The following is a 24,706-nucleotide window of genomic DNA, read 5'->3' as shown; positions in this document are numbered from 1 at the left end:
CCCGGCCAATTTTTTAACAGTATCGCGCACCCATCAACCCGCGTGTTTGTTTCTGGAACACGCAAGTACGGCGCCGTAGAGCAAAGCACTTCCTCTTCATGAATCGCCGCACCCAGGATGGCAAGCCTTTGAATTGCGTCCTTGTGAGTCTAGAGGCACGCGCCATCTCTACCGCTTTCACGTGGGTGCATTCGGTAGTCACAGGCAGTGGTATTGCACGCAGCGCAACCTTTCCTTCCAATTCTGGATACGCTGCGGTCCGCCTACGAAATGATGTTTTCTTTTGGTTGCTGCAAGTTGTAATATGCAGCTTCTGCCTCCGCCAGTACTGAATGCTCTTTTCAGATACTCTAAATTCGCGCTGTGCCGCCAGGTTGCCATGAGCTTCCGCGTACTCAATCGCGTTTTTCTTGAAGGCGACGGTAAATAAATTGCCGTCGATTTTTGCTTTGCATCTACAGAAACGCAAAATGGCGGCACTGCTGCTGATGGCGATGGTGATGGGGGCTGTTGCCTTCAGCCGCCCATAGTTGAAAGACTTCCGTAGTTTTTCCGCCAATGACAGGTATATAAGATGGGGGTCGACTTTTCACCATGGTTTTTTGAAAAAAGTTCAACCTATATTCCGGTTTTTACGGTATTATTGGGTTATGTTTGTGTAGTGCCACTGGTAGTTCTTGGTCATTGAAAACATTTCAGGTTTTTCTGTCCAAGGTTATACAACAAATGTGAAGGATACTGAATCTGCACCAGAATTTGCATTTTCCGTATTTGTTTTCCTTTAGGGGGATACTGCATTGCATTGCATTGGGTTTTATGGCGTATAAGCAATTCAGACCATCATGCACTGAATACATGGTATAATATCTTTCAAAAATTGGATGTCCTCAGTGACAGTCTTTTTTAGGGGGCTCAGACAAGTAGCTTTGCAGAGGCAATACACAATAAATGCAACAAATATCCACGTGACTAAAGTGAGAATATCTTTGTATACAGAACAGTAGGTTAATAAGCCGATGGAACAGCATATTTGTGAAAGAAACCATAAGTAGATTGGGACGAAGTGCAAGAAAAATGCAAGATGAAACGCTTGATGAAAAAGCTTCAAATTAATCAATTTGCACAACTGCAATGAAAGACTCAATGCAGTTGCTTTAAGTAAACTAGAAATCTTGTTTCATTAATAGAGTGATATCTTTTAATTGGCCCACCAGTCTGAGGGACATTACTGGATGCAATTTATGACACAAGTGGTCAAGAAAGATATTTAAATTGGCCAAAAAAACCCCAGAGAGTTTATCCTCAAAGTGTTATTGTGGCTGCAAGTGCAGACTTCCAACTACACTCCACCCAATACAAGTTTCAAAGCAATGAAAAAATGCATAATAAGAAAATGCTAGCCGACAATGATTTGTGAGCATCAGTCACACTCATTCTAAGGGTGCACAGAAATACTTTACCAGCTCATTTCACTGGTCTATCCAAAACACCGTGCTACTATGTTTCAGCAATGGAGTTTTAAAGGGACATAAAGGAGAACTCTATCAATTTTTTTTTGTAAGCAAAATCTGATAGTTCGGCATTTCATGGCTTTGTTGCCGCTTGTCCAAGAGCGAAAGATGCATTTATTTCAAAGAAATTTGGATTCGAAGTTGAAAAAGTTTTTCCTGCCCTTCGATTCAAACTCTGTGCCCTCTTATGATGTCACAGCGTCCTCTTATGGAGTCACAAGACGGAGCGACGTGAAACGTGACGTAAACGCAGACTCCATGATTTCTGGCAGCTGGCAGTGCGGTCTAGCAGCAGCTGAAATGAAAGCTACCGCCGCCGCATGTTGAAGGCATCTATCAAGTCGCTACCGTTGCTTCGTTTACGTTCGCACCGGCGTCTTGCCAGCTTTACGATGGATCCCGTTCCCAGGCCCAATAACGAAGTTCTCGCAAAAACTCCGGCCTGCATTTCAGCGACCTAAGCCCCACAGAGCGCGCGATGCTTTTGAGGGAGCATGGTTAGGTTAGGCGCCGGCGGGTTGTTTCCCCCTTCCTCAGTGAGCAGCCATTGCTAATTAAATATCTTCACCCCAGTGCGGGGAGTCGCGAGGGTCGAGGACAAGGTCGGCGCGTCGCGCCCATCGGAGGCTGGGCGAGGGTTTGGGGCCAATGGATTGTGATCCCTCGAAAGGCGCTGTTGCATGGTGCAGCAGGTGGCGTCGAGGAGGTTTCTCACGATTGCAAGGGCCAGGTTATTTATTTTATTTTTTATGCCACAAAAAACGGAAGGGTGCTCAAGGGCGCTCACATTTAAAGTTGGCGGCTTGAAAGTAAAACAGACGGACGACGCTTCAACGGGTTCCACGCATTTCTGAAGGTACGGAGTCCACTGGATTGCGCTCTCTCACCCACTTGCATGTACCTTCATATGTGTACTGTGAATGGACTAGATTAGCCGAGAGCTCGAAGAGAACAGCTCCGCCCAACTGCCGAAGCTATTGAATGGAGCTGAAGACAAACGAGTTGGTGAGAGTGGAGTCGCACCTCTGCAAGCTCTAAATCTCTTTTTCTTAACTTCCTTGTATCTTGTCTCCCGTCCATAATAAACGATTTCTGTCAAGTAGTTCGAAGGTGACTGGCACAGCCGGGAACGTTTCGCCGGGCGAGCGTACGAAGACACAAGTGCTCATTATACTGCTAACTGCCTTGCACGATCACCGACCATCGTGCCATCATAGTTTTTCATTGACCGTGGCGATCACCTGACCAGCCTTAAAGGGGCTGCGAAACACCGCTTGAACGGATGCCGGTTACACTTCAGATGGATTCTTTATGTCGCACAGATGCTGACTCAAAAAGAATTACGAGAATCGATGCATAGGAACGGGAGTTATTCAATGAAGAAATTTCAAAATACAAGCAAACAAAATGCTGCCCTCAACTCTATTTTCGCGCAGCTTCCCATTCCCATGTCACTCTCCCAATGACGACACACTGTGCGATCAATCAAAACAGCCTATCTTAGCACGTGGCGGAAGTTTACACTCCATGGTTGCCTGTTCTCTGTAACTTGTTCATGCCAAGGCTGGTGGTGCCGTTTGCATGGTTACAACAACCATGTGAACGCCCAGCTGACCCAGCGATGCTTCATCGTCACCACGACGGCGCAGAAGGGAGGAACACTGATCAGTGACGTTCCCTTACTTATGGATCCCATCTCAAGCGCGAGATACTGCGATGGTGTGACAGCCTGCGCAAGATATCAGACACATTTAGCATAGCGCGTACCGCTACTGCTTTACCACCATCGCCCTTAGCGCGCTGGTTGGTCACGGCGAGCAAGGAGCGCGCGCTGTCGACGGGAACGTGGCGCCATCTGACGCCGCCGCCCGGTGATCCTCCACAAGCTGACGATGCGCACTGTCTGCTAAATGTGAACTGAACGCATCATTCCTTGGGACCGAAACGAACGGTTATAGAGTGCAATGGCTCGATCGGATCAACTCTGCAAAGCCGCTCTCAGATACATAGAGTACCCATAAGTGTTAGTGCTAGGTCATAGGATGTTTACAGAGAGGCGCAAAGTCCGTCGATGCAAAATGTAGCCAGAGCCTCTATTGGTGTATTTTTGTTCTACTTGCTTTACAGTGCTTTTATCTAGGGCAGACAAGTTGGTTTTGTTAATGTAATATAGAACACAAAAACTTGACAAAATGTATCTCTAGCTATTAACACAATTTGCAGTATATTTACTTTGTCCAATCATAAAGCTCGCCCTCTGTGATGTCATATCCGATGCTAAAAACCACCACTGTATGGTGACACCGTCAGCAGCATGAATTTGTTTTTGCGAGCTAATTAAAATATTAAAAACAGGAGTATACATGGTACAACCGATGCTAATAGCATCACTATAACTCCTTCTATGCAACCAACAGGCAATACAATGCACTGAAAATGTGTTTCGGGGCCCCTTTAACAGGCTCCTTCAAAGGTTAACTAGCACTTGAAGCAGCACTTGGAGTCCCTCTGCTGTTCGACGGTTGTAAATCGAGGCGCGTCAAAAACAAAACCACGGGACACGCAAAGCTCGTAGACGCGAAGTGCCATAACAAGCCGAAACTCTCCTGGCCACCTGTGGCACCACCAAGCATCAGTTTTCTTTGCTTCCAACATTCAGGTTGTCTTTTGTCCGTCTTCCTTGTGTGATAAAAGAGCACTCTCGGTTTCAAAACGAAACTTACTTCAATACTGAACCGCGAAACCTTCCTTTGTCAGCCTCAGAGATTTGTAGCGTCCATGGAGTAAGGATAATTCCTCCAAGATGGCGTCTCTTGTCCTATGACGTCATCATGCTTGTACTTGCGAGATTGGCCTGTGGCGGCGATACCTGTATTTTGGTTCTTGCTATTTTCTAACTTACAAGAGCTTTGTTTTCAGTAAGAGTGGCGTCTTTGTGATCAGGAGCTGGTATTCTAACGATACAAGCTAACTTCAATTTCTCCTCAGTGTCCCTTTAAATGACTGCTCCTGAAATGTGCAAGTCCCTGAAGCAACATGCTTCAGTTTCTATGTCAACTTGAATAAGCATGTCTGATCTCGTCAACACTTTACTGAAAATGAAAAGCAAGAGCTTTGGGGACAGTAGAAATGTCACCAAAGCTCGAAAGTGCACCATTTGAGAAGCACCGGTTCGACATCCATTGCACTGGTGTGTTGGTTCTTCCTCACCTGTAAACTGGGCACAAGATCATCTGAGTCCATGTTCTCTGTGCCCAGGTCAATGCCCGTGCCTTGTAGGCCATCTAAACTCAATTCGCTGTTCTGGTGATTTGGATCTGCAAATAAGAAAAACAACGAACCATAAACCCGGATTCAATTGAATCAAATCGCAGATTTTATGGGAAGAATGCAGACCTGTACCACAGTAGCCGACGGGTAATTCAGAGTCCAATAATTCAGACTTGTGGGATATTTCGGACTTCAATGAGGCACCGTCAGTCACCCCATCGAAGCGCATACATATTCGCGACGGATATTCCGGACTTCAAAAGTCCGAAAGTTTGATTTTTTGGACTAATTTCAGTCGCCTGCGGGCCACAATCGGCCATCTTATCGGCTTTTCGCCAGCGCAAAAGGCAACATCTTGGACTGAGGTGGATTTACGCTGAAGTTGGATTGGCTTGGCATAATTTCGGTACCTCATTGTTGCCAGTAGAGGTCCCTGCGATCTCTGACACTTCGAGGTGGCAGCCGGATTGCCATCGCCGTCAACTTGCTTTTGTCGCCGACGTTGTCGCGGGCAGTTATCGCTTGTCCTATACGTTGAAAATTGGTTGTTGGGGGAAGGAAATTGTGCAGGAGCTATCTCACATCTCGGCGGGAAGGGATAAAGGAGGGACTGAGACAAGAAAGGAAGAAAGAGGTGCCGCAATGGAGGGCTCCAGAATAACTCGACCACCTGGGGATCTTTAACGTGCACTGACACCGCACCACACACGGGCGCCTTTGCGTTTCGCCTCCATCGAAACGCGGCCACCGCAATCTGATTCTAACCCGGGTACTCCAGATCAGTAGCCGAGCGCCCTAACCACTGAGCCACCGCGGCGGGTCTCATACGTTCACCATTCACCGTTTCATCACTTCGGTTTCTCTGACCGCGTCGACCGAGTGGCGCTCAGTCTTCACGAAGTTACATCCGTTCGCCGTTTTGCGATTGTATCCGGTAGTTCCGCCGCTTTGAATGAAAAGTGCCTTATCTTTGCATGTGTTTGACAAGCGGTGTGGTGCACACTCGGGTTGTGGACAACATGGCCCCGCCGGGTCCGTCAAAGAAGCGTGGGAAGTATTCCAACTAAATGCGGTGACCTTGCTGTCTAGCCTGTACAGTGAAAGCACAAATTTGGCGCAAATACAGGCGAAAATCGTCGCCAGCAAGAGAAATTTTTCGCAAGGTAAAATAAGTGACATTTTAAAGCCGATTTCATCTCAATAAAGTGATTTTTCTGTACTTCACGGATTTTTCAGACTGTTCGATTATTCGGACCATTTTTCGGGTCCCTTCGAGTCCGCAAAACCGGTCGGCGACTGCATATGGTTTGGGCCTGCCAAAAAACCAAGTCATTGATTTTATAATTCAGCCAACATGAGAGGGGTGGGAGACGGCACTACCTAGCTCGGAGGAAGGACATCAACATCACCTTATCGAACGAGCAAGGGCAGCAGCTTACACCAACGGAGTCCCAGACTAAGGACACTACCCTCCTCTTCCCTGCCCTCTACCTGTACTACAATAAATACTTTCATCATTTATTTGGAAGTTCCAATAGGGTTCTGATAAACAAAAAAAATATGAAAAATTTGGCAGAAGATGGTCATTGCTGAAAAGAGTACTTGATGTGTCAGAATTTGTGAAGCCTTCTATGAGAACTGTTGTGTTTCTTGCATCCTAAGCATTCCTTTGCGGTTCTCCTCAGCTTTTGCGATACAAGTGTTTTTCCTTGACTCTGTACTCCACCTTTTGAGTTTCTTCAACAGCCATGAAACTCGAACACCCTCACAAGACATCTCATGCTTGCTTTCCACCACAGAACCGTTATTCTTGGTACAGTCGAACCTCGTTATAACGAAGTAGCATCGGGACCGTAAATCAGTTCGTTATATCCGATATTCGTTGTAACAGTAGACATAAATATCGGCTGTGACAAATTCGTAATTTGGCTCGCGCAAATATTCTAGACACTAAAATGCATTATATACTTGGCTTTGAACCCACTACAAACGTGGTAATCCTTACCTGTCTCCTTGTGGCATTCAATCAAAATAGGCCGGAATATGGGAAGGTTGACACGACTGTTCTTACGTCGCCGCGCACGTGAAAGTGCGTGGCGCGAAACGACTGCACCATGTGTCTGCGCATAGGCGACTTGGTGTAGAGAGAGGAACTCGAGTGAGACACAGCGGGAACCATCGCGCCTGCGTGCTCTGCCGAAGCGCGATTGGTGGCCCCGAGAGGGACCGTTGAAAAAAAAAAGCTGCCAAAGCAGCTTTGAGAGAAGAGGAGGAGGAGGAGAGGGGGCGTTGGGCGAGAAGAGAAGGAGGAGAGGCGGCGTTGGGCGAGGAGACATATGCAACGCCAGCCCGGGATCAGCCAAACAGGTTTGCATTCGTTCATTTGAAGAAAGATGTTATCTTCGTCTGGTGGCTTTTCACAGCGCTGCGCAGAATGAAGTTTTCTACATTGTCCATGCTCAAGAGGGCCTTTTCTACGTCAGCAGTTTTCGTCGTCGGGAGTTTTTCCAAATATCCTTTCAGCCTCCTGGCCATGTCCGCGGCATCCGCACTGCTCATCGTTGGTTCATCCCGTTCACTCTCACCGCTGTCGCTGCTGCTGTCATCCTCGGGCAACAAAACGCGATCCACAATTTCTTGATCCGTCAGCTCGGGCGCCACGGCCAAGTTCTCATCGGCCGAAACGAAATCGTCGAATTCGACGCCTGGGACTGCCAGCCGATCCCAAGTTCTGTCCAGCTCTGCCTGGTCTTCGGGCTGCACTTCTTCTTCATCGGCAGGCAGAACAAAACCGGCATCCGCGAAACAGTTCCTTATTGTCGACTGCCTCACCTCATTCCACGACCCGTACAACATTTCGAGTGTCGTCTTGATGTTTATTGTTGTCGATCTATGTCGATCGATGTCAAACACCAGTTGCGTCACCAAACGCTTCCTATAATTGCACTTAAGCGAACGAATAATGCCTTTGTCTAAAGGCTGCAAAGCAGAAGTTGCGTTCGGTGGCAAAAACTGCAAGCGAACTGCCTTCAGCACGATCGAAACTTTATGCGCCGAACAGTTGTCCAAAAGCAACAGGACCTTCCTGTGCTGCCTCTCCATGTCCTGGTCGAACGCTCTCAGCCAGTCCTCGAAAAGCTTGGTCGTCATCCACGCTTTTTTGTTCGACGTGTATTGAACCTGCAAATTCCGGACGCCTTTCAGGCACCTCGGATGTGCCGACTTGCCGATGACGGTGAGCCGTCTTTTGTCGGAGCCGTCCATGTTCACGGCAACGACGACAGTCACCCGGTCTTTGTTTTTCTTGCCCCCATGGCAGGTCTCGTTCTTCACCGCCAGTGACCGCTCTGGCAACAACTTGAAAAACACGCCGGTTTCGTCGACGTTGTATACGTCGCACTCGTCGTACTCCTGGAGCAGAGGACGAAAATTCTCCAGCCACGTTTGACATGTCTCCATGTCGACAGCGGACCCTTCGCCAGACAAAGTGTGGCACGCGATCTCGTGCCTATCTTTGAAACGTTGCAGCCAACCGCTGCTTGCACAGAAATCGTCATGCCCCAGTACGCAGGCCAGGCTGTGGGCCTTCCGTTGAAGAAGTGCTCCCGACACCGGCAAATTTCGCGCCCTCACATCTTTAAACCAAGAAAGCAAAGCCGCTTCCACGTCCGGGTGATGGCAAGGCCTAACTCGTTTACGGTCGGCTTTTATGGCGTCCTCGGTGTTGCCCTCAATCTTCTTTCTAGTGGCCAAAATGGTGGATAACGTACTTGGAGGAACGCCGAATTCCGAAGCAATATCCTTTTTCTTGCGGCCACTGTCCACAGCTCTCAGTATCTGCAGCTTTGTCTGGAGCGAGATCGCTTTCCTCTTCGATGCCATTTCGAGCGCTGCAACAACAAGACTGGCCGCTGTGCTGATGTCAGAACGCCGGCCTCAAAGTTGCCAATGTTGCTGCGCTTGCCTTTCTTTACCGCTGGACAAGTGGCGCTGCCTTTCGGCCCTCTGTCATGTCATGAGCTTTCAGAGTTTTCGCGCTCTGTTCACAGGTGGCGCGACCATCCAAACGCGATTTTTGTGCCAGACGGCAAAACTTTTTCAAACGATAAAAAAAAAAATTCAGCTTTGTATCGGCCTTCGATTTTCATTTTGGTTTTTGTTTTTTTTTTATGCTACTTTCAAGTTCTGAGCCTCGTGTAAACCAAATATTTCTTCGTTACAGCCGATATCGCGGCGGATCTCGCGTTTTCGGTTTCGTTATAAAAGAATAAATGTCACTGAAATGAAGCATGACCAACCAAAATTCGTAATTAGTTCGCTATAACCGATAATTCGCTATATCAGTGTTCGTTATAACGAGGTTCGACTGTACCATCTTTTGAGAGACATCTGTTCTGTCGAGCAGTTCCTTGGATCATCCTCACTTGCCGACACAGCCAAGTACACTACAGCAACAACATGTTTTCTCTGACTCTATACCTAACAATTCCATCGGGACACTTTACATTGTGCATACGTATTGTTTCACTGTTGAGACCAGCGGCAGAGCGCTCATCAGCACGGAATTAGAAGCGTGCCTGGGGCACACAGCACACTTCTTACCTCCCATCCTTGTCAATGGGTTCTAGTGGCAATCTTCAATGCTACCACAGACACTCTATACCTGCTTTCTTCACCCCAGCTTTCCTGCCAATTTTGTAACTGCACCCTTTTCCTTCACAATAATCTATCCTCCATTGTTAATGCAAAAGACAATTCCGGACATGCTTTTGCGCTACTCTTCAATGTATTTTCCAGTAGCAAGAGAATCATAGAAGGGAGTGCAATAAACGCCCACACATTTGAAAGAGTAACTAGTGGCTAGCTATGGTCCCGAAAAGTTCAGCAGCAAAGGAAAGCATACAGCCTTAATAAGGCATCAGTGTTAGTACCATCATTGAGTCCAGCGTCGATGCTGTCATCCATGCTAGAGAGGAAGTCCTCAGGCGTGTGCGGTAGCGAGTAGTTTGGGCCCAGGCCAAGGCCACTGTCAGCGCTTTCCTGGCGTGAGTGGAAGTCACCGCCAAGGAACGGGTCTGTCGTAGGGCCCACTCCTGCCACGTCACTGGCCGTAGGGGACGTTGGACTTGGGAGGATCTCCTCTGGCAGTGTACGTCGCAGAAGCATTTCCTACACACGAACCATAGAAAGGATATAACTTTAAAATTTGGCTAGATGAACAGCTCCAGCTCTCAATATAAAAACCAAACCGTACTTTACCAACCTCTTCTTTTTTCCTGCAATTAAATAGGCAAAGCTCCTTCATTCTTGTGCTCAAAATTCTGTGCTCATAGCCTATTGTACTTAGCATCATCATTCTAGACTATAAATATATGCCGGACATTGCGGTGTCTGAATGCACAAGTCAACCATCTGCCAGAAAAATACAGCCTGAATAAAGAGAGCTTCCTGCAGCAACTTGGCATTTACACTAAGAAGGCTTTAGCTGACAATTTTTACTACATCACATACATGTTTATGCCTGATATCTGTTTCCTTGGTTCTGAGCACTATCTGGACAGGCATGATAGACTACGATCATTAATAATGTGGCGCACCACCACACTGCAATGTTTAAAACTAGTTACTAGAAGGTAACACTGAAACCTGAAGTAACTGTACTTCACATACCAGCACATAAGTTTCCTTTCATCAGCATGTTAAAACATACAGTGACATAACATTTCCCTGGTGGTATGTTTATCAGGACTCCAGACAAGAAACCTCCATCTGCCAACCAATTTATATACTGTTCATGCATTCTGCGCTCTTCGGTACTCCATCCCTAGTTTACGCGATAGCATGCATGGCTATACCTCCCCATGGTGTATTGCCTATGCATTTGGCCCTAGCTACCCTCAATCCTTAGCTTATACAGGGTACACACTGTCATGAAAAATATTTTGTGCATAATTAGATTTATGCACAGCTAAAGCTTGCTAAAATGAAATGAGTAACAAACTAAAATGAATAAGGCATAGCGGCTGCAATTTTTCCCAGAAGCTGTATCACCATGAATGCATTTAGCCACACTAAATATTCCCAATAAAATGTGAATAAAATTTGCTATTTTGATCCAATTTTCAAGATGTGCAAGGAATCATGCAATACAACTTGGTAATACAAAAAAGACACCACGTCTGCAGAGTGCAGTCTCCTATTCAATGAGTACAGTCTCCCAGTCAGGTCAGCTGCTACTCTTCCCTGTAGAAAATATCTCGGGCCACTTGTTCACGCAATACAAGCCGTTCTGAAATTTAGACCTCACAGGTTTAATTCTACAAACAGCAATGTCAGCAAAAAAAAATTAATCATATTGATCTTCAAATGCAGTTTTTCATTCCATGCACACGAAGCAAACATAATAATCTATCAGCAATGACAGAATCTGGTGCCTGTGCCTCTTTCACCTTTACACCTTCTGAAATTTTGCTATATGCATGTAGGATATTCTCTGCGTGCATTTTGAGCCTGCAATGGCTTGAAACACGGTTGCTGCAAGATTCTTCTGCACCGCAGCTTGTAAGCGCTGATGCAGGACATGATGCAAACAGACCATCAGGACACGATTTGGTCTTAGATGCTAGCTGGCCCTCAGAAGGTAATGCCAGAACCAATTCACACAGCAAATGCACGCACTCAATTACAACAGTTAGTAGTACAGAATTTGCAGGCATCAAATGAGAAAGTGACGGGGACACTTCTGCAACAGACAAAGAGCTATCAGACCCGTTGCACTTCTACCTTCAAGTGCAGCATTATCCTCAAGCGATCTCAACACAGGACTCTTAAAAGACATTCCCTTGATAGCCGTACAGCTCCAGATAATTTCCACATGTTACGACCAACCCTCCTCTACAATGTAGAAATTTTTAAAAACTCACAGGACGGTTACCACTGCATTACGCGAGATTAAGGTACTTTCATTTCGTGATCTATTGAAGAAAAGAATTGAGAGCGACATGCATATATGTACAGCTATAGACCATGTGTGTTCAACGTGTTGGACCAATGTCTGGTTCTGAAAGACGTAGTCTATGCATGTGTTTCGGGAGGCCGTAACAGCATTGAGAGGAGTTATGAGGGGTAGGAACAACGCTGTCACTCATGACATCCCTGAATTTGGACCACTCAGCATAGTGCATTGTCATAGCACGCTCCAGTGATATTATGAGTGATGTCATTGCAACCTTCCTCCTCCTCCTTACATGGTAAACGCCACGGTTACCACCCTCCAGTTAATTATGCTGACTGCTGCTATTACAACTACAACACCAACGCTCAACCCAGGAGACTGACCTTTAACAGCTTTTGCTGCAAATTCTGGTTGAGCCCATTCTGTGCTGAAATCCCTCAGGGTTCAAATACAAGAAAGAGTCAGGTCTTGAATCAAAAGTAGAAGCGCTTGATACACCTCATGATGACAAAAAGCAGTATAAAGCTTAAGTCAAAATGAGGTATTGTAGGTATTGTACAGAAGTGTACCGTCATTGTGAGTGTAGTAAAATGGCCACAGAGCAAGTATGACAAATGCCTCATTTGCATGATAGAAGAAGCAAACGGGGGCAAAACTGCACATTCACTCACATTACGTGTGGGGTTTCCAAGGAATGCCGTCTGCAAAAAGCAACAAAAACAGGCCAATTTTGAGTTAGTCTGCTCTGCTTGTCAATGTTAGCACACTACATAACAGGGAAACAAAGCATACTGATTAGAAGGGGTTGGCAAGAACAATAAGCAGCAATACTACACAACAGGGGAAGCATGGCGCTAAAAACCATCATACCAAGGCCCACAAGCACACATAAAAAAGGGACATCACACAACATGTTTGCATTGTCTCTCTTCTATTTGCAAGCTTTTAAATACTAGCAAGAGTGGCCGTAATGTCAAAATGACATTTATAGTTTGTTTATGAGAAGCAACTCAGGCTATAAGGAACGCTGTAGAGGAGGGCTCTAGATAATTTCAACAACATGGAGTTCTTTAACGTGCATTGGCATTGCACAATACATAGGCCTCTAGCATTTCATCGCCACTGAAATGTGACTGCTGTGGCAAGAATCGAAGCCACTTCTTTCAGGTAAACAGTCGAGCACCATAACCACTCAGCCACCGCGGTGGCTAAAAACAGTGACATTTAACTGTGATGAAGCCAATCTCAATGTGAGGTACTAATATAATGCGAGGGTGTGCAGGTAAAGAAACAACCTCTTACTATACAATGAAAGCATGATCATCACAGCTAAAATGTACCATGTAGTTCGCATTCTGCCTCTAGATCAGAAATAAAGCAGTTCTAAACATCGAGAACAGTCATTTTATTATAGTATGATAAGATATGATATGATATGATATTATAGTATGTTTGCATGAAAATGGCTTCAATTTCTTGATGAATTCTTGTTCTTTCTGCTCACTAGCCCAAATTATAAAAAGAAATCAATTCATGTCCTGCCAACGTATGCAGAAGGAATAAAATACTGTGCTTGTAGCAGTGGCAGTTCTTGGTGAAAATTCTAAGCGAAAAAGGAGGTTTGTTTTTAATTACAGTGCCATTTATAAATAACCTTTACTGTTTATCTAAGTGGAACATGAATAATTCGCATGTACAGCCCAAAAGATAGACAAAATATGTCATGAAAGGTAGGGACCTTCTCAGCCAACCAAGAGAGCATATTAAACATGTTCTTCCGCATCTTGTCATTTGCGTGCCGTCTGCTCGCAGAGTACAAAGATGTTGTTAGAAAAGAGTATTAATCAAGGCTGTCTCTACCATAAGTGTATGCACACTTAAGTACGCTAAATGCAAGCATTTTGCGGGACATTACACCATTTGTCACATTCCCACATTTAGTTTAATGTATGTAAACAGAAATGCAACAATACCCTCAGCCAAGTGGTGCCATCTGGTTGTTAGAATGGGAACGATTTTTGACAACAAACCGGTGCTCCTTTTCAAGCCTCGAAACAGCATAATCGTCTCTCTAGATAAAAAAAAAAGTAAACTTATCCCTCATATGTTTTGTTATAGCCGAGAAGAGACGAAGTAAAAGCCCGGTGCCACATTTATGGCCAGTGACCATACTGAAAACTGCAGTATTGACGACGAATCCAGTTCGAAGCGAGAGGTCATGCTTCAAAGGGCACCGCCATTTTGGAAACATTATTTTAGCGTATGCAAGAGCCATGCACGATAAACTCGGGGAAATAGCGCACATAACACAAGTGTATGGTAAGGCTCGATCTGAAATTGTGTTTGGCACATGTACACGTACACTATGAAGCCCGCTATTTTTTTAGCATACACTATCCAATATGTTCATTTTATACTAGCACTACTGTCCGCAGCATCAGAACATCGCCTCTGCACTCATTGCAGCTTTGGTAATGCTGCAAGGAACTACTGAGATGGGGTACAGTACTGCATTTGTTTAAAGCTTACAGGTCAGTATCCATGCTGCCTTTTCATTCCTCAAAATGTTATCACTAAAATTTCGCTTGAACTTTGCAGACAAATTCAGTTTGAATAGTATTAGATTTGTGGTCACATAAAATGTGCCTGCCAATTACACTGTGGTGCACTTTTCCAAAAATGTCTCTGTAAGGCACTTGCCAAAAACCATTAGCAATCGCTGAGGTTTTAATTACTCATGCTTCACTGCATGCAATCAACCACACATACTAAAATGCAAGCATACTATTGCTATAAAAGTCACAGCACACAAACACAAACTGAACATGCTAAGCAAAGTATTAATAGCTGCAGTAATAAATGCATTGCAATCGAACATCATGCAAATTTAAGCAGACACCAATAATAGACTTAGTGGTTAAACCTAGCTAAGGAGAGGTACAAGGAGCTACGAAATGATTACTACCTACAGTTTGTCAGCCCTTGTTTATTAAAAATGCTCTGTGTGTGCACCTCTTTCACCGAAGGAAAAAAAAAATTATTCTCTGTAACAATACAGCCATTTGCACTCTAGAATGTATCTAATCATGCCCTAGAAAAAGGAATGAATAATCAAGAGGGCGTGTGGGCATTATGATATTTAAATACCTTGCAGTCAGTTTTTAGGTACATAGGTGCAGAAGTTAAAAATTAAAGATATCGCCCTTTACAAGTGACTGTTGATGTCCTGACATAAGGAGCAACTTAGAAGGAGCATACAGAATAATAACTGCAAGGGTAGAACTAAGCTGGAAGATTTAGCTGCGAACCTCACAAACACCCAGCTGACAGCCAGTAACAACAACTGAGTGTTAAGCATTTTTGCCAGCTTCAGCCAAAGCAACGCATCCTACTTTGATTTCTCTCCTCCTTTTCTGCGTAAATAAGACCTAAGCACGGCCCATCAGAGCTCAAGTCAAGAATACAGATAAATTGCTTTAAAACGCAAAGGTAATTTAAAGTTCATGCTCAGTGGAAGCTAACAGAATGCCGACAATGAGGGAAGAGGTGGGGAAACTAATCTTAAATAAAAGGAAAGAGTGGGTGCTGGAGATGCTGCTAAAATACGTCCATAAGCCATCCTTCAGAAATTGAAAACAGTGAGAGAAAACAAGTAGCTACAACTACCTACTAACCCCCCCCCCCCCTCTCTCTCTCTCTCACACACACACACAGACACACACACACACACACACACACACACACACACACACACACACAGTCGCCGACCGATTTTTCGGACTCAAAAGGACCCGAAAAATGGTTCGAATGAAATCGGCTTTAAAAAGTCACTGATTTTACCTTGCGGAAAATTTTTCTTGCTGGCGACGATTTGCGCCTGTAATTACGCCAAAGTTGTGCTTTCACTGTACACGCTAGACAGCAAGGTCACGGCGTTTAGTTGAATACTTCCCACGCTTCTTTGACGGACCCAGCGGCACCAGTGGGGCTTTGTTGCCCACAACCCGAGTGTGCACCACACCGCTCGTCAAACACACGCAAAGACAAGGCAGTTTTCATTCAAAGCGGTAGAACCGCCGTACGCAATCACAAAACGGTGAGCAGATGAACTTCGTGAAGACAGAGCGCCACTCGGTCGACGCGGTCGGAGAAACCCAAGTGGCGTAACGAATGGCGAACTTTACCCGCCACGGTGACCGAGTGGTTAGAGCGCCCGGCTACTGATCCGGAGCACCCGGGTTCAAACCCGACCGTGGCAGCAGTGTTTCAATGGAGGCGAAACGCAAAGGCGCCTGTGTGCTGTGCGATGTCAGTGCACGTTAAAGATCCCCAGGTGGTCGAAATTATTGAGCCCTCCACTACCGCACACCTTTCTTCCTTCACTCCCTCCTTTATCCCTTCTCTTTCAGTTCAGGTGTTTGCCGAGATGCGAGGCAGATACTACATAATTTTTTCACTCACACGTGTACTACTGGTGGTCTTTCAGGCTGCTGCTGCGATGACCGCCTCGTGGAAGGCAGTTCGTGTGTGTGTGTGTGTGTGTGTGTGTGTGTTTGTGTGTGTGTGTGTGTGTGTGTGTGTGTGTGTGTGTGTGTGTGTGTGTGTGTGTGTGTGTGTGTGTGTGTGTGTGTGTGTGTGTGTGTGTGTGTGTGTGTGTGTGTGTGTGTGTGTGTGTGTGTGTGTGTGTGTGTGCTTAATCTAGCCGCTGTGTGTGACGTAGACGAAACTGGCGTAGAACATAGTCGCCATTTCCTTTCCCCAAAAACCAATTAACCAATTTTCAACGCATGAGACAAGCGATAACTGCCCGCGACAGTGCTGGCGACAAAAGCAAATTGACAGTGATGAAAATCCGACTGCCGCCTCGAAGTGGCGGAGATCGCAGGGACCTCTGTTGGCAACAATGAGGTACCAAAAGTATGTCAAGCCAATCCAAGTGCAGAGTAAATCCACCTCGATCCAAGATGGCGTCTTTTGCGCCGGCGAAAATCCGATGAGATGGCCGATTTTGGCCGCAGGAGACCAAAATTTGTGCGAAAAATCGAACTTTTGGACTTTTAAAGTCCGAAATATCCGGCTACTGTGTGTTTGTGTGTTGTGTGTGTGTGTGTGTGTGTGTGTGTGTGTGTGTGTGTGTGTGTGTGTGTGTGTGTGTGTGTGTGTGTGTGTGTGTGTGTGTGTGTGTGTGTGTGTGTGTGTGTGTGTGTGTGCGTGTGCGCTCGTGCGATAAACAAAGTAAAAACATTAACACAAAACCATGTGTAGAGCGCACTGCTGTCACAGTGTAACACTGGTGCCAGATCGAAAACTCTCGGTTGAAATGAGCATAGTGTGCAGCTGATCCCTCTGAAAGCCAAAACAGTGCAATGAACAGGAGATGGCCATGCTGCAGCACGTACCTGGCGCAGGATTTCCTGCTGCCGTATCTTGAGGCGTTCCCGCTCCATCTGCAACTGCTGCAGGCGCATCTTCTGCTGGCGCTGCTGCTGGATTGTCAACGAACTGGTGGCGGCCACCACAGCCGATATGGAGTTCATTGGGTCCGGAGAGGTGGGGCCCGTGCTGCTCACTGCGTTACCCGAGCCCTGCCGACCAACCGCAACAGATGCTATTAGAATGATGCCACAACCTACGAACTTTTCGCAGAGTCGTTTTGTGTGCTGCCTAGTTAAAACAGAGAGCTTAAATGAGCTCATCCATGACTTTATAACTAGTTTTTCAGGCACAAGCAATGCCTCATAACTCTGCATGGCCATGAGTGAATCGGATCAGAACAGTGGGGTATGTTGCATATATATACACTTCCACACAGTTAACCAGACAAGGGAAGGTAGTCGTGGGTTCGGATCCCATCGGCACCATGTGGTTGTTTTTTCTTCAATTTTTTTAATCAATTAGCTTTAAGCGGCAAAATAACCACTAATAATATTCATTGATCAACACCATAAATTTTATTTAAAAAAAAAAAGGTTCCCTATGCTCCTTGGGTTCTGTGACTTTTGGCTTACTTCCACACAGTGCTCTTTCTGCTATCAAAGTGAATACGACAGCAAGTTTGCTACCATCTAGCCTCCCTCAACTAAAATCTTCTTGTTTTACTCTTCACATTTCCAATTTCTTTAACGTGTTTCATTTGTTTCTGACAGTACAGCACAATAAATGACTTGGAAGCAGTCATTTTGCCCATGTGATAGCATGCTCCATTCCATTGCTTCCTTGACAGTGAAGAAAATCTCTAAGATGACGTGAAAAGTTTTTCCACACAACTACAAAGCTCTGATATGGATCCTCTGAACTTCAATTTGTTGGCATGTGCAAAGATCTAGATGTGAGGGCAGTGCTACCAGACACAGGGGATTATGGCAGAAGTGCATCACTGTCTCACTGGTGAAAACTGTCATATATTTAAAAAGTGAAACTGTTCACACCTTTTTGATGAACACAGCAAAAACTATCTCTCCACATGGTAACAAAGCAATATAAATAGGCATTTTGCTAGTAAAGAAAACATGCACAAAATGGTACTGTTCTTATGCGTTAGATCAGACCTCACTGTTTGCATATTGATCCCCGATCCTTGTAGGCAAACCCTCATGGACGACATCCAAAAAATTTTGCAGCAGAAATTTACCCCAGGAAAGTTACATCGCTTGAATGGATCATGGACAGTGCGGTAGCAATTACTGGCTTTTGTAATGCAGTACACCACATAAGCAATGCAGCTACAACACTCCTGTTATTTCTGAAAATGACCGCCTGAGAATAATCACAGGACTATCACAGGAAGCACAATGATCATAGTTTCATAAGCCCATGTCACCCCCCAAAATAAAAGTAATATTCACAGAGCAATATACACAGCTGTTCTTCATCCATGTACCACTGATATGTACTGTGCCTTACCGGATTTTGTGGGTGGCCAGGAAGCTGAGAAGCTGGGCTGTGCAGAAGGGGCTTTTGTGCGTGAGCAGCTGCAGATGCAAAAGAAAATGCAAAGAAAGTATTTATATTTCAGGTAACTTCTTCTAGCACATGTCTATTTTCCCAGAGATGCCTCTGAATGCCATTCCTTTAATTTGCTCATTTCAGAACAAACTTATTAAAATAAGTATCAGAACAATCATCGTCAACGCACACTTCACGCAACCAACTATTTCTGCATTACGTGTGCCTCATAAAGGCTGATACTGCCAACGCAGTTAATTCTCTTCTGGATCACATGCATAACTTATACAAAGTATAGTGCACGCTATTGTACCTTTCTTGCCTACTTCATGACAAGTTAGCAAATTCAGTAGAAAGTATATGTGGCAATACAGTAATCGATGTGCTGCTCTATGTCCATTCAATAATTTCAAAGTATTTCATGTGAACAGGCCTAATTGCCTTTGTAGGCATATGACCGCAGTGAACAGTATATCTGCCTTGTAAGCACTACAACCTTGCCTGCACTGCCAACAACAGCAGCTGTAAACCGTTCCCCTCCTCCTCCAAAATGCACTCGGATGTACTCTACATAATCATAGCCCCTGCATGATAATGACAAAGCACCGACAAACCATTGACAAACTAACAAAATTACAACTGGCTGCACACACAATAAGAAAATTGGCGGTGGTTTAGCTCTGGTTAAACATGGAGTGACGCGATAGCTACAGCTGGCCGAGTAGAACTTGCTCAGCTGAATTGCAAAGTCAGTCTTTCGCCGCTCCGTTTTGCTGGGCATTCCCCCTTCATCTTTGTCCCACTTGACACGGTGAATGCGCACAGCTATGGCAGCTCAGTCTCGCTGGCACGCCGCGCCGCCAGCAGCAGCTGCTCCGCACCACGTGGCTGGTCACGTGACCAACCAGGCGACGAACCACGTGATCAGCCACGGCACCACGCACCGGCGGCACCTGCTCCGCACCACGTGACCAACCATGTGACAGCATGGTGGCGCAGCCACGGCGTGGCGGCGTCGCCATGCTGAAGGCTCGAAATGCTACCGTAATGTAGCTTTTGCTACAAAAGCTTACTTTTTCTGACCACACTAATCATTAAATGTATACTGAGAGCAAATCGCTTCACCATATGGTTGCATCAGAGAGAAATGGCTGCATGCTTCTTGTATCCCTCACCCGTCACAACAGAGAAAGTGCATAGTGCCACAAGTCTTTCACTTACTCTCCGCCACAGTTAATACTTGGCAGTAGCATCTTAAAGGGACATTGAGGACAAATTAAAGTTGGCCTGCATCGATAGAGTACTGTGTTCTAATCACAAAGAGGCCACTCTCACCCAAAATACGAGGTTTTAAAAGCTGGACAGGCCAAAGAACGAAATACATGTGCGTTCCCATCACCAGCCGATTTCGCAAAAAAACAGCGTGCATTCGCATTGATTCGGGGGCATGCACCTCGGAGGCTGAGCTACACCACCATCACTTCAAAATGGCGGCAACCAGTCCTTTCGGTTTAGACGCCACGAGTTTGAATAGAGTGGCAGGAAAATATTTTAATTAAATTTTTTCAGCCATAAATGGATAAATGTCAACATATACCCAGAAAGAGCCAGGGAATCGATGTTTACTAAGAACAATAATTGGATGGGATGGACCTCAGAGTCCCTAACCCTTTAAGGCTCATTTTAAAGAAATTACCAATAATGGGTTATTTTTTAATGACGTGAAATGCTTAAATACAAAAAACAAGGTTATTACACTGTTTTTAAAGGCACTATTTCTTAACTGCACCATTCGTGGAAACTGACGACCGTCTCATCCCTACTTTCTTCATCTTTGGTCTCGCTGTCATCTAGAGGGTAATCTCAGAGTTCTTCGCTTGAAGAATGAAACAAGAATTCGATATCCTCGTCACTTGCGCTATCATTACCTGTCGCATAGCAACCCACTGCAATGGAACGCCGCATGATGATGCCTTGTTTGTTTGAAAATGTGGAAAAATCACATGCGAACAGGGTGACCCCATTGCACAACGAATGCCTGCTGCCTACCTAGAGCAAAAAATATTATTCATAAAAGTACAGATAACAGAACAGCTACTCTCATCTATGTTGAAAATGAGAAAGCACCCTCTTGCGACCGCTTGTGATGATCTGAAGTCGCCCAGAGCCTCGAAGAGGCTAATCACGCGCCATTTTGCACTCTGTCAGCTATTCACAAGCATGGATATCTCATTTTTCTTTCACTTTATCCACACAGTTTCTGATTCGAAACATTTTCAAAATCACTCAACTATATACACCATGCATCCTCTAGTTTTGGACAAAACATGCTTAATTAAGTTTCCCATTTTGGCCAATTAACCTAAACAATAGATGCTATCGGTTACTGAATACCTGAGTAGCTACATCAACTCGTAACAAAAATCAACGGGTAAATTCTCTGCACATGGTAGGCAGACAGAATTCTTTGTGCCTTTTAATAATTCCATTGGCTGCTGTTGGACGATGCAGCATGTTCATTTTGTCTTCCTTGAATTCTATGGATTGCACCAGATTTTTATTTTTTTTTTTGGTTTGGAAAACTAAAACGGCACAAGCATTACACAACATCATAACAAAACACTGCGTTGGGGCCTTTGAAGGATCTAAGCAGCTGCACACTTTCATGTTTTAGAAGAACTTTTTGTTGGGCTAGATGGTGCATACTGTAACAAATGAACTGTAGCGCGACCAAGACGAACTCAAGACAGAGGCACACAGGACTAGCGCTAAACTTCATCTAACTTTATTCACTGGCAGCGCAGCAAATATAAGGAAAAAAACCCGATCACGTGCAGATACCAGGTCACACACACCCCTATCAACAGAACCATTCAAGATATGCCATCTCCGATTTGTATAGATTCACAGACGTGAATATATTGTGTTAGCGATACGTCTGTGAATCTATACAAATCGAAGATGGCATATCTTGAACGGTTCTGTTGATAGTGGTGTGTGTGACCTGGTATCTGCACGTGATCGGGTTTTTTTCCTTATATTTGCTGCGCTGCCAGTGAATAAAGTTAGATGAAGTTTAGCGCTAGTCCTGTGTGCCTCTGTCTTGTGTTCGTCTTGGTCGCGCTACAGTTCATTTGTTACACTTTCATGTGCACTCTGGCTTCAAATAAAAGCAGAGCCATGCTGCTCCATGCAGTTCGGGGCAGCATATTAGAGGCAGCTGTTAAACATCACAAACGAAAAATCACAGGCTAACTCACTCAATGCCCGTCATGAAATTAGAAAATGTCTCGGGGATTTGCCCAGTATTAGGAAGGGTGTCAGGCAAGGAGACACGATCTCGCCAATGCTGTTCAGTGCATGTTTACATGAGGTATTCCGAGGCCTGAATTGGGAACAGTTGGGAATAAGAATAAATAGAGAACTGCGATTCACTGATGACATTGCCTTGCTCAGTCACTCAGGAGGTGAACTGCAAATCATGATCAATGATTTAGACAGGCAGAGCAGAACGATGGGTCTAAAAATTAACATGCAGAAAACCAAGGTAATGCTCAACAGCCTAGCAAGGGAACAGTTCACAATTGGCAGCGAGAGCCTAGAAGTTGCGACGGAATACGTCTACTTAGGGCAGGTAATGACAGCTGATCCGGATCATGAGAGGGAGATAACTAGAAGGATAAGAATGGGGTGGAGCGCATATGGCAAATTCTCCCAGATCATGAGTGGCAGTTTACCAATTTCCCTCAAGAGGAAAGCGTACAACAGCTTAATCTTACTGGTACTCACCTACGGGGCAGAAACGTGGAGGTTAATTAAAAGAGTTCAGCTTAAGTTAAGGACAACGCAGCGAGCCATAGAAATAAAAATGATAGGTGTAACGTTAAGAGACCGGAAGCGGGCAGAGTGGGTGAGGGAACAAACAAGGGTTAATGACATCATAGTCGAAATAAAGAAGAAGAAATGGGCTTGGGCAGGGCATGCAATGCGAGGGCAAGATAACCACTGGTCCTTAAGGGTAACGGAGTGGATTCCAAGAGAAAGTAAGCGTAGCAGAAGGTTAGGCGGGCAGATGAGATTAAGAAGTTTGCAGGAATGGGTGGATGCAGCTGGCAAAGGATAGGGTTAATTGGAAATACATGGGAGGGGTCTTGGCCCTGCAGTGGGTGTAGTAAGGCTGATGATGATGATGATGACGACGACGATGATGATGATGATGATGATGATGATGATGATGATGATGATATCGGGCTGCTTATAGATCACTGGAAAATTGAACCCACGTATCCTAGGGTCGAACCAACTGGTGGTGCGCTCGATGTGATTGATGAAGTAGATCTCGCCCTCGGCCGTTTGGGCCTGCTCCCAACCGTCGGGCAGCGGGCCCAGGTTCTTGAACTGCCCGGCCGCGGGCGCGGCCGTGTGCGGCGGCGGCGGAGGCGTGGCGTGGTGCTTACTGCTCGGAGACTTCTTGCGCGGATCATCCCAAGTGGTTGTTTGTGTCAGGTGACTGCGCAGAAACAAGGGAGTCTCATGAGCCGGAGAACCCATCTCTTCTTTCAACACAAGAACAGCCACCCTGCACCGAGTTCTGTCGCCAAAAGCATCAGCGTGAATTCGGATACTTCACGAAGGATAGAAAAAAAATCGCACAGAACATTCGATACCGAGCCATACCGGTAATTATATGTATGCAACATGAGCAAACACTAGGTTCCGCCACGGTAGTCAATGCAAGGCTCTATGCACTAAGACACCTAAAAATCTGCAAAATTTTCGACCATGCGACCAGCATCAATGACAGGTGCGCGCACACATCGCAGAAGTCCAGAGTAAAAAAAAAATAACTGCAGGGCACAAATATTTCATCGCGCTGCTCGTGATTTCACGTTGTGCAAGCACGAATCATTTCCTTTAATATTATAATTGGTTTTTGGGAAAAAAAATGGCGCAGTATTTGTCTCATATATCGTTGGACACCTGAACCGCGCCGTAAGGGAAGAGATAAAGGAGGGGGTGAAAGAAGAAAGGAAGAGAGAGGTGCCGTAGTGGAGGGCTCCTGAATAATTTCGACCACCTGGGGATCTTTAACATGCACCGACATCGCACCGCACACGGGCGCCTTAGCGTTTTGCCTCCATAAAAACGCAGCCGCCTGCTCATTTTTCTTTCCGCACACAACCTTTGTCTCCTTGGCGGCGGAGGGCGCGCCGCCGCTGATGACGGCAAGCCCACATGCAGCCAGCGTCGTGCCGAGGGGCTGCGCGGTTCGCACGCCGGAGAGCGTAGCTTCTTCGCGTCCCAAAATAAGTCAATGCCCCTTGGCAGTCCAACAATAACAACATCGGCCGCTCCGCGGCGCTGCCTTTTTTAGGCAGCCTTCTTTCGCAGCCCGTGACCCTAACCGCGCGAGAAGCAGCGAAGAGAGTTCAGAATCGGGTTGCCCCTGGCGTCCTTGGAACAACCGCGCTACGAGACGCACGCTCTGGGCGGAGACTTAATTTTGTTGTCTGCTGATCCCTCGCGCATCCGTCTTTCGCTCCAGACAAAAAGCCACGCTAAACGGCAGCAGAGGCAAACTGCCGTGAAGCTATACCGTCTGCTACACCGTCAAATCCGCGACTGCATCCAGGGATACGTCGTTAGCACCACTTAGTTGTGCGTCGACCGCGGCTGGACGATACTGAGTTCACACCACCGAGCAGGAGCCGCAACTTTTGGAACGCGAGTGCAAGAACCGATCCAGATGGGTCTGTCTGGTGAATCGTGTTGGAATCGTAACTTGCGCGAGCACTGGCAATTAATTGGAAGCCGCGCGTAAATTTACATGCAGAGTTCGTCACGGCCGTTCGACATCCACTCTTGAAATTCGCATTCAAAGCCCGTGTACACCGACGTCATCGCCTTTCAAGGTAGATAAGGTTTTAATAAATAAAGGCAAAAGTTTCATGGGCCCGCCACTCACTTTAAGACACGAAACTATGAGTTTTTTTTCTCTCACGCACAAACGTGCGCAAAAAACGTT

General features: G+C 45.7%; 1 protein-coding gene across 7 annotated transcripts in view; it reads right to left on the bottom strand.

Annotated features, from left to right (window-relative positions):
- The window catches only part of yki (Transcriptional coactivator yki), a 193,870-nt gene that overhangs the window by 5,098 nt on the left and 164,066 nt on the right, over positions 1 to 24,706 (bottom strand). For 4 of the 7 annotated variants that reach the window (XM_077658587.1, XM_077658589.1, XM_077658592.1 and 1 more), the window contains 6 exons: positions 22,965 to 23,191; positions 18,640 to 18,707; positions 17,136 to 17,321; positions 12,408 to 12,437; positions 9,713 to 9,950; positions 4,722 to 4,828 (listed from right to left, as the gene is read on the bottom strand). In XM_077658587.1, coding sequence (XP_077514713.1) covers positions 4,722 to 4,828; positions 9,713 to 9,950; positions 12,408 to 12,437; positions 17,136 to 17,321; positions 18,640 to 18,707; positions 22,965 to 23,191 — 856 coding nt within the window. The remainder of the gene's footprint in view (positions 1 to 4,721; positions 4,829 to 9,712; positions 9,951 to 12,407; positions 12,438 to 17,135; positions 17,322 to 18,639; positions 18,708 to 22,964; positions 23,192 to 24,706) is intronic. The other 3 variants (XM_077658588.1, XM_077658591.1, XM_077658593.1) reach the window with 1 other exon arrangement.

Source organism: Amblyomma americanum, chromosome 3 (genome assembly GCF_052857255.1).
Source record: "Amblyomma americanum isolate KBUSLIRL-KWMA chromosome 3, ASM5285725v1, whole genome shotgun sequence".
NCBI classification, from domain to species: Eukaryota; Metazoa; Arthropoda; class Arachnida; order Ixodida; family Ixodidae; genus Amblyomma; species Amblyomma americanum.
This window is presented reverse-complemented; position numbering and strand designations above follow the sequence as displayed.